This window comes from Molothrus aeneus, unplaced genomic scaffold, assembly GCF_037042795.1.
Source record: "Molothrus aeneus isolate 106 unplaced genomic scaffold, BPBGC_Maene_1.0 scaffold_30, whole genome shotgun sequence".
NCBI lineage: Eukaryota > Metazoa > Chordata > Aves > Passeriformes > Icteridae > Molothrus > Molothrus aeneus.
Window position 1 is genome coordinate 3,823,770 of NW_027098964.1, and position 10,238 is coordinate 3,834,007.

Consider the following 10,238-nt stretch of genomic DNA (forward strand, 5'->3'; position numbering starts at 1 on the left):
GGAGGCCCGGGCCGGCCCACAATGCCCCGCGGCATGGAGCAGTACATCGTGCTGGGCCGCATCGGGGAGGGCGCGCACGGCGTCGTGTTCAAGGCCAAGCACCGCGAGGTGGGGCCGAGGGCTGGCTCGGGGGCTCGGGGTGGGTAACGCGGCCCGGCCGGGCCTCCCTGACCCCCCGTGTCCCCCCCAGACCGGGGAGCTGGTGGCCCTCAAGAAGGTGCCGCTGCGGCGCCCCGAGGAGGGGCTGCCCCCACAGACCCTGCGCGAGATCAAAGCCCTGCGCGAGATGGAGGCGCACCCCCATGTGAGTGACCCCACATCCGGGGGCTCCCCGAGTCCCTGGTGCTCCCCCATAGTCCCTGTTGTCCCCCCATAGTCCCTGTTGTCCGCCCATAGTCCCTTGTGCCCCTTCCCGAGTCCTCGGTGCCCCCCGAGCCCGTCTCGGTGCCACCCTCACAGTCCTGGTGTCCCCATACGGCTCCCCCGTGTCCCCCAGGCCGCCTGTCCCCCCAGCTCAGGGTTCCCCCCTTCTGTAGGGTCCCCGTGTCCCCTCGGTGTCCCCTCCCGCAGCTGAGCCCGCTCTAATCCCGGTGTCCCCCGAGGTGTCACCGTCCCTACGTCCCCTCCAGGTGTCACTGCCCCCGGTGTCCCCCGTGTTCTCTGTGTCCCCACCGATGTCGCTGCTGGATGTCCCCATTGTTGTCCCCACTGTTGTCCCCCCACTGTCCCCGCAGGTGATCCGGCTCCAATCTCGGTGTCCCCCAAGGTATCACTGTCCCTGGTGTACCCAGTGTTCATGATGTCCCTTGCTTGATGTCCCCACTGCTGTCCCCGCTGTCCCCCCAGGTGTCACTGTCCCAGGTGTCACTGTCACTGTCCCTGGTGTCCCCATTGCTGTCCCCGTTGCTGTCCCCACAGGTGATCCGGCTCCGCGCCGCCTTTGCCCAGGGTCCCAGGTGTCACTGTCCCAGGTGTCACTGTCCCAAGGTGTCATTGTCACTGTCCCTGGTGTCACTGTGTCACTGGTGTCACTGTGTCACTGTCAGTGTCCCTGCTGTCCCCGTTGCTGTCCCCACAGGTGATCCGGCTCCGTGCCACCATTGCCCAGGGTCCCAGGTGTCACTGTCACTGTGTCACTGTCAGTGTCCCAAGGTGTCACTGTCCCAGGTGTCACTGTCAGTGTCCCAAGGTGTCACTGTCGCTGTGTCACTGTCAGTGTCAGTGTCCCTGATGTCCCCATTGCTGTCCCCACAGGTGATCCGGCTCCGTGCCGCCTTTGCCCAGGGCCCCGCCGTGGTTCTGGCCCAGGTGTCACTGTGTCACTGTCCCAGGTGTCACTGTCCCAGGTGTCCCCATTGCTGTCCCCATTGCTGTCCCCACAGGTGATCCGGCTCCGCGCTGCCTTTGCCCAGGGCCCCGCCGTGGTTCTGGTGTCACTGTTATTGCCCAGGTGTCACTGTCCCAGGTGTCACTGTGTCACTGTCACTGTCCCAGGTGTCACTGTGTCACTGTCACTGTCCCAGGTGTCACTGTCCCAGGTGTCCCCATTGCTGTCCCCACAGGTGATCCGGCTCCGCGCTGCCTTTGCCCAGGGCCCCGCCGTGGTTCTGGTGTCACTGTCATTGCCCCAGGTGTCACTGTGTCACTGTCACTGTCCCAGGTGTCACTGTCCCAGGTGTCCCCATTGCTGTCCCCACAGGTGATCCGGCTCCGCGCTGCCTTTGCCCAGGGCCCCGCCGTGGTTCTGGTGTCACTGTCATTGCCCCAGGTGTCACTGTGTCACTGTCACTGTCCCAGGTGTCACTGTCCCAGGTGTCCCCATTGCTGTCCCCACAGGTGATCCGGCTCCGCGCTGCCTTTGCCCAGGGCCCCGCCGTGGTTCTGGCCCTGGAGCTCCTGGTTGGGGACCTGGGGGGGCTCCTGCGGGCGGCCCCGGCCCCGCTGCCCCCGGCCCGGGTGAGGGCCCTGCTGGCCATGACGCTGCGGGGGCTGGGCCACGTGCACGGCCAGCACCTCGTGCACAGGGTGAGGCACCCGAAAACGGGGGGAGGGACCCCGAAAACGGGGGGAGGGACACCAAAAACGGGGTTATGGACACCAAAAACGGGGTGAGGGACCCCGAAAACGGGGTTATGGACACCAAAAATGGGATAGGGGAACCCAAAAATGGGAATGGAGACCTCAAAAATGGGATAGGGGAACGCAAAAATGCGGGGGAGCTGGGCCACGTGCACGGCCAGCACCTCGTGCACAGGGTGAGGGACCCCGAAAACGGGGTGAGGGACCCCAAAAATGGGAATGGAGACCCCAAAAATCGGATAGGGAAACCCAAAAATGGGGGGGGGCCTGGGCCACGTACACGGCCAGCACCTCGTGCACAGGGTGAGGGACCCCAAAAATGGGAATGGGGACCCCAAAAATGGGGTGAGGGACCCCGAAAATGGGATAGGGGACCCTGAAAATGGGGTGAGGGACCCCAAAAACGGGAATGGAAACCCCAAAAATGGGATAGGGGACCCCAAAAATGGGGAGGCTGGGCCACATTCATGGCCAGCACCTCGTGCAGAGGGTGAGCCCCAAAAATGGGAATGGGGACCCCAAAAACGGGGTGAGGGACCCCAAAAATGGGGTTATGGACCCCAAAAATGGGAATGGGGACCCTAAAATCGGGGTCAGGGACCCTAAAAATATGGGGGGCATTGGGAAATGGGGGGACACTGGCACCACTGGCTGCGCTGGGTGAGGGACCCCAAAATAAGGGAGGACCCCAAAAATGGGGGGGAACCCTGGGACTGGGGAGAGGCACCTCCCACCCCACATGAGCACCCCAAAACTGGGTGGGCACCCCAAAATCGGAGTGGAAGAGGCTCAGACAGCTTCAGGACACCCCAAAAACGGGATGGGCAGCTGAGGGGGACCCCAATATCCCCCAATACCCCAAATATCAATACCCCTGCAGGGATTGAAAGTGCTGGGGCTCCCCAAAATCGAGGGGGGCACCCCAAAACTGGGTGTGGGACCCCAAAACCAGGGCGGGGGGAGGCTCAGCTGCAGGACACCCCAAAACCGGGGTGGGCACCTGAGGGGGACCCCGATATCTGCAGGGATTGGATTGAAAGGGTTGGGGCTCCCCAAAATCGATGGGGGGCACCCCAAAACTGGGTGTGGGACCCCAAAATGGGGGCTGGGGGAAGCTCAGGCGGCTGCAGGACACCCCAAAACCAGGGTGGGCACCTGAGGGGGACCCCAATATCTGCAGGGATTGGATTGAAAGGGTTGGGGCACCCCAAAATCGAGGGGGCGCCCCAAAACTGGGTGGGGGACCCCAAAATCAGGGCGGGGGGAGGCTCAGCTGCAGGACACCCCAGGGTGGGCACCTGGGGGTACCCCAATATCTGCAGGGATTGGATTGAAAGTGCTGGGGCACCCCAAAATCGATGGGGGCACCCCAAAATCGAGGGGGGCACCCCCATACCCGCATTCCGGGGGTGTTCCCAGTGTGAAGGGAGGCGTTCCCCGAGCATGGGGGTCCCCCCTGATGCCGTTTTTGGGGTGCAGGACCTCAAGCCGGCCAACCTGCTGCTGGACAGCGCCGGGCGCCTCAAGCTGGCGGATTTTGGGCTGGCGCGGGTGCTGGGCCCGCCCTCGGGGCGCCCCTACAGCCACCAGGTGGCCACCAGGTACCGATTTCGGGGTGTCCCCACCCTCGGGGGGCCGGGGTGCCCCCCGGAAAGCCGAGGGGACCCCCCTGACCCCCCCTTTGTGCAGGTGGTACCGAGCCCCGGAGCTGCTCTACGGAGCCCGGCACTACGACGAGGGCGTGGACCTGTGGTGGGTGTGCCCGGGGATTTTGGGGGGTCCCCGGGGATTTTGGGGGGTCCATGTGGGATTTTGGGGGCTCCCCCCGGGAATTTGGGAGCTCCCCCCAGGATTCTGTGTGTCCCCCGTGGATTTTTGGGGCTCTCCTGGCATTGGGGGGCGTTCCTGTGGGATTTTGGGGTCCCCTGTGGGATTTTGGGGTGTCCCCGTGGATTCTGGGGGCTCCCCGTGGATTTGGGGGTGTCCATGTGGGATTTTGGGGCCTCCCCTCGGGATTCTGGGGGGTGTCCCCATGGATTTTGGGGGCTCCCCATGGATTTTGGGGGGTCCCCGTGGATTTGGGGGTGTCCATGTGGATTTTGGGGTGTCCCCGTGGGATTTTGGGGGAACCCTGTGGGATTTTTGGGGGTGTCCCCGTGGATTTTAGGAGCTCCCCCCGGGATTTTGGGGTGTCCCCGTGGATTCTGTGGGCTCCCCGTGGATTTTGGGGATCCCTGTGGGATTTTTGGAGGTGTCCCCGTGGATTTTAGGGGCTCCCGGTGGATTTTAGGGGTGTCCCCCATGGATTTTTGGGGATCTCCTGGGATTGGGGGGCGTTCCTGTGGGATTTTGGGGTCCCCTGTGGGATTTTGGGGGTGTCCATGTGGGATTTTGGGGGCTCCCCTCGGGATTCCGGGGGGTGTCCGTGGGATTTTGGGGGCTCCCCATGGATTTTGGGGTGTCCCCGTGGATTTTGGGGGGTGTCCCCCCGGGATTTTGGGGGGTCCCCGTGGATTTTGGGGGCTCCCCCCGGGATTTTGGGGGGTCCCCTGTGGGATTTTGGGGGTGTCCCCGTGGATTTTGGGGTGTCCATGTGGATTTTAGGGGCTCTCCCCGTGGATTTTGGGGTCCCCTGTGGGATTTCAGGGGGGGTCCCTTTGGGATTTCTGGGGGTCGCCATGGGATTTTGGGGGTCCCGTGGGATTTTGGGGGCTCCCCGTGGATTTTGGGGTGTCCCCGTGGATTTTAGGGGTGTTCCCCCCGGGATTTTAGGGGCTCCCCCGGGATTTTGGGGTGTCCCTGTGGATTTTGGGGGGTGTCCCGGTGGATTTTAGGGGTGTCCCCTGTGGATTTTGGGGATCTCCTGGCATTGGGGGGCGTTCCTGTGGGATTTGGGGATCCCCTCTGGGATTTCTGGGTGTCCCCATGGGATTTTGGGGTGTCCTGCTGGATTTTTGGGTGTTATCCTTGATTTTTAGGGATCAGCTGGGATTTTGGGGTGTCCCCGTGGATTTTGGGGGTTCCCCCTGGGATTTTGGGTGTCCCCTGTGGATTTTTGGGGATCTCCTGGGATTGGGGGCATCCCTGTGGGATTTTGGGGATCCCTGTAGGATTTCAGGGTCCCTGTGGGATTTTGGGTATCCCTGTGGAATTTTGGAGGGGTCCCTGTGGGATTTCGGGGATCCCTTTGGGATTTTAGGGATCCCTTTGGGATATCGGGGTCCCTTTGGGATTTTGGGGGATCCCTGTGGGATTTTGGGGTCCCTGTAGGATTTCGGGGGATCCCTGTGGGATTTTGGGATCCCTGTGGGATTTCGGGGTCCCTTTGGGATTTTAGGGATCCCTGTGGGATTTCGGGGGTCCCTTTGGGATTTCGGGGGTCCCTTTGGGATTTCGGGGATCCCTGTGGGATTTTGGGGGTCCCTTTGGGATTTCGGGGGTCCCTGTGGGATTTCGGGGGGGTCCCTTTGGGATTTTGGGGGTCCCTTTGGGATTTTGGGGGGTCCCTTTGGGATTTAGGGGGTCCCTGTGGGATTTTGGGATCCCCTGGGATTGGGGGGGTCCCTTTGGGATTTCGGGGTCCCTTTGGGATTTCGGGGATCCCTGTAGGATTTCGGGGTCCCTGTGGGATTTTGGGGTCCCTGTGGGATTTCGGGGGGTCCCTGTGGGATTTCGGGGATCCCTGTGGGATTTTAGGGATCCCTGTGGGATTTCGGGGTCCCCCCAGGGCCGTGGGCTGCATTTTCGGGGAGCTGCTGACGCTGTCGCCGCTGTTCCCGGGGGAGAACGACATCGAGCAGCTGTGCTGCGTGCTGCGCGCCCTGGGGACACCCAGCCCCCGCGACTGGCCGGTACTGGGGGCACTGGGAGCACTGGGGGGGACTGGGAGGGACTGGGAGGGACTGGGAGAGGGACTGGGAGAGGGACTGGGAGAGGGACTGGGAGGGACTGGGAGAGGGACTGGGACGGACTGGGAGGGACTGGGGGGGACTGGGAGAGGGACTGGGAGCACTGGGAGGGACTGGGAGGGACTGGGGGGGACTGGGAGAGGGACTGGGACGGACTGGGAGGGACTGGGGGGGACTGGGAGCACTGGGAGGGACTGGGATGGACTGGGAGAGGGACTGGGAGCACTGGGAGGGACTGGGAGGGACTGGGAGCACTGGGAGGGACTGGGAGGGACTGGGAGGGACTGGGAGCACTGGGGGGGACTGGTCTGTACCGGTCTATACTGGTTTATGCGGGTCCATACAGGTTTACACTGGTCCATACTGGTCCGTACTGGTCCATACTGGTTCACACTGGTTCCCGTCCCCCAGGAGCTGTCTGAGCTGCCCGATTTCCCCAAGCTGCGGTTCTGCCCATGGGCCTGTACTGACCTGCACTGGTTTATACTGGTCCATACTGGTTTATGCAGGTCCATGCAGGTTTTTGCTGGTCCATACTGGTCCATACTGGTTCACACTGGTTCCCATCCCCCAGGAGCTGGCAGAGCTGCCCGATTTCCCCAAGCTGCGGTTCCGGCCATGGGCCTGTACTGACCTGCACTGGTTTATACTGGTCCATACTGGTCCATACTGGTCCATACTGGTTCACACTGGTTCCCATCCCCCAGGAGCTGGCAGAGCTGCCCGATTTCCCCAAGCTGCGGTTCTGCCCATGGGCCCATACTGGTTTATACTGGTCTATACTGGTTTATGCAGGTCCATGCAGGTTTATACTGGTCTATACTGGTCCATACTGGTTTATGCAGGTCCATACTGGTCCATACTGGTCCATACTGGTTCACACTGGTTCCCGTCCCCCAGGAGCTGGCAGAGCTGCCCGATTTCCCCAAGCTGTGGTTCCGGCCATGGGCCTGTACTGGTCTATACTGGTTTATACTGGTCTGTACTGGCCCATACTGGTTTATACTGGTCTATACTGGTTTATGCAGGTCCATGCAGGTTTACACTGGTCCATACTGGTCCATACTGGTTTACACTGGTTCCCGTCCCCCAGGAGCTGGCAGAGCTGCCCGATTTCCCCAAGCTGCGGTTCCGGCCGCGGGCGGCGCCGCCGCTGGCGCTGCTGGTGCCGGGCGCTGAGCCCGCGGCGCTGGACCTGCTGCAGCAGCTGCTGCGCTACCGGGCACGGCTGCGGCCACGGGCACACCAGGTACCGGCAGCACTGGGGGCACTGGGAGGGACTGGGGGGACTGGGGGGACTGGGAGGGACTGGGAGGGACTGGGAACACTGGGGGGACTGGGAGCACTGGGGTACCCGTGATGGAGCCGTTGTCCTGCTGCATTACCGGGCACGGCTGCGCCCATGGGCACACCAGGTACCGGGAGCACTGGGGGCACTGGGAGCACTGGGAGGGACTGGGAACACTGGGAACACTGGGAGGGACTGGGGGGACTGGGAGGGACTGGGAGCACTGGGGTACCCGTGATGGAGCCGTTGTCCTGCTGCATTACCGGGCACGGCTGCAGTACTGGGAGTACTGGGGGGGACTGGGAGGGACTGGGAGAGACTGGGGGGGGGCTGGGAGGGACTGGGGGGACTGGGAGAGACTGGGGGGGACTGGGAGGGACTGGGGTACCCGTGATGGAGCCGTTGTCCTGCTGCGCTACTGGGCACGGCTGCAGTACTGGGAGTACTGGGGGGGACTGGGAGGGACTGGGGGGACTGGGGGGGGACTGGGAACACTGGGAGGGACTGGGGGGACTGGGAGGGACTGGGAGCACTGGGGGCACTGGGAGCACTGGGAGGGACTGGGAACACTGGGAGGGACTGGGAACACTGGGGGGACTGGGAGCACTGGGGTACCCGTGATGGAGCCGTTGTCCTGCTGCATTACCGGGCACGGCTGCGCCCATGGGCACACCAGGTATGGACTGGGAGGGACTGGGGGGGACTGGGAGGGACTGGGGGGGACTGGGGGGGACTGGGAGCACTGGGAGGGACTGGAGGGACTGGGAGGGACTGGGGGGAACTGGGAGCACTGGGGGGAACTGGGAGCACTGGAGGGAACTGGGAGGGACTGGGGGAATGGGGAACTGGGGTACCTGTGATGGAGCCGTTGTCCTGCATCACTACTGGGCACACCAGGTACTGGGAGCACTGGGGGGCACTGGGAGCACTGGGAGGGACTGGGAGGGACTGGAGGGAACTGGGAGGGACTGGGGGAATGGGGAACTGGGGTACCCGTGATGGAGCCGTTGTCCTGCTGCGCTACCGGGCACGGCTGTGACCCCGGGCACACCAGGTATGGACTGGGAGCACTGGGGGGGACTGGGAACACTGGGAGGGACTGGGGGGGACTGGGATGGACTGGGGGGAACTGGGAGCACTGGGGGGAACTGGGAGCACGGAAGGAATGGGGAACTGGGGTACCCGTGATGGAGCCGTTGTCCTGCTGCGCTACCGGGCACGGCTGCGGTACTGGGAGTACTGGGGGGGACTGGGGGGACTGGGGGGACTGGGGGGGGACTGGGAACACTGGGAGGGACTGGGAGAGACTGGGGGGGGCTGGGAGGGACTGGGGGGACTGGGGGGACTGGGGGAATGGGGAACTGGGGTACCCGTGATGGAGCCGTTGTCCTGCGTCACTACCGGGCACACCAGGTACTGGGAGCACTGGGGGGCACTGGGAGCACTGGGGGGCACTGGGGGGACTGGGAGGGACTGGGGGGACTGGGGTACCCCAGATTGGCTGCCCTGGACCTGCTGCAGCTGTCCCAGGTGTGTTTTTGGGGGGGTCCCAGGTGTGTTTGGGGGGTCCCAGGTGTGTTTTTGGGGGGTCCCAGGTGTGTTTGGTCCCAGGTGTGTTTTTGGGGGGGGTCTCAGGTGTATTTGGGGGTCTCAGGTGTGTTTGGGGAGGGGTCTCAGGTGTATTGGGGGGGGGTCTCAGGTGTATTGGGGGGGGTCCCGGGTGTATTTGGGGGTCCCGGGTGTATTTGGGGGCTCCCAGGTGTATTTGGGGGGTCCCGGGTGTGTTTTTGGGGGGTCTCAGGGACTGACAGCCCCAGAACCCTCATTGGGGGGGGGGTGGGGGTCACTCAGGCCCCTCCCCCCCCCATTTTTGGTGGTGTTTGGGGGTCCCCGCCCCCCCTGACGCCCCCTCCCCCCCAGGCCCTGCTCCACCCGTTCTTCTTCGGGCCCCAGGAGCTGAGCCCCCCCCCGGCCCCGGGGGGGCCCCGCGCGCCCCCCGAGTTCAGCCTGGACACGGCGCTGGAGCTGCCCCCCCGCGGGGCCCTGGGACCCCTCCCCGAAATGGGGGACCCCTGAGAGACCCCCAACCTGCCACTGCCCCCCCACGGGGCCCTGGGACCCCTGCCCAACATGGGGGACCCCTGAGAGACCCCCAAATGGGGGACCCCCACTGACCCCCCCCATTGACACCCTGGGACCCCTGCCCAAAATGGGGGATCCCTGAGAGACCCCCAACCTGCCACTGACACCCCCTGCGGGGCCCTGGGACCCCTCCCCAAAATGGGGGACCCCTGAGAGACCCCAACATGGGGGACCCCCACTGACCCCCCCCACTGACACCCTGGGACCCCTCCCCAATATGGGGGACCCCCATTGACACCACTCCAATGTGGGGGACCCCTGCCCAGCCTGGGAGACCCCCACTGACCCCTCCCCAATAGAGGGGACCCCCACTGACACCCCCATTGACACCCTGGGACCCCTCCCCAATGTGGGGGACCCCTGAGAGACCCCCAGGGGCCCTGGGACCCCTGCCCAATATGGGGGACCCCTGAGACCCCTCCCCAAAATGGGGACCCCCATTGACCCCCCAGGGGCCCCTGAGACCCCTGCCCAATGTGGGGACCCCCCCCGACCCCCCCCAGGGACCTGGGACCCCTCCCCAATATGGGGGACCCCCATGGAGCTCTGGGACCCCTCCCCAAATTGGGGACCCCCCCCTGCCCCTCCCCCCCCATCGATGACCCCTCCCCATTTTGGGGATCCCCAGGGGTCCCCGGGGGGGGCTCTGGGACCCCTCCCCACCATTGACCCCCCCGGATTTGGGGGGACCCCAGCCTCAAACCAGCGCCCCCAGGAGCAGCAAAAATGGGGAAAATCCCACCCAAAACCCCCGGATTTGGGGCCAAAACCTCGGATTTGGGGCCAAAACCTCGGATTTGGGGCGAAAACCTCGGATTTGG

The 10,238-nt window shown here is 64.3% G+C and overlaps 1 protein-coding gene across 1 annotated transcript; it reads left to right on the plus strand.

The window, feature by feature from the left end:
- CDK20 (cyclin dependent kinase 20) lies at nucleotides 1–10,132 on the plus strand. Its single transcript, XM_066570478.1, has 8 exons — nucleotides 1–108; nucleotides 191–304; nucleotides 1,837–2,025; nucleotides 3,559–3,680; nucleotides 3,769–3,831; nucleotides 5,807–5,930; nucleotides 7,081–7,236; nucleotides 9,196–10,132. Exons 1-8 carry the CDS (start codon nucleotides 22–24, stop codon nucleotides 9,349–9,351), a joined length of 1,011 nt encoding a protein of 336 aa, XP_066426575.1. The 5' UTR covers nucleotides 1–21; the 3' UTR covers nucleotides 9,352–10,132.
- Nucleotides 10,133–10,238: the final 106 nt, after the last annotated feature.

What these genes read in the sequence shown, in the direction of transcription:
- CDK20 (XM_066570478.1), top strand. Translation starts at nt 22, where the DNA reads ATGCCCCGCGGCATGGAGCAGTACATCGTGCTGGGCCGCATCGGGGAG. An exon ending in AGATGGAGGCGCACCCCCAT is followed by an intron (nt 305 to 1,836) that starts GTGAGTGACCCC and finishes CTGTCCCCACAG; the next exon opens with GTGATCCGGCTCCGCGCTGC. An exon ending in TGCGGCCACGGGCACACCAG is followed by an intron (nt 7,237 to 9,195) that starts GTACCGGCAGCA and finishes CCTCCCCCCCAG; the next exon opens with GCCCTGCTCCACCCGTTCTT.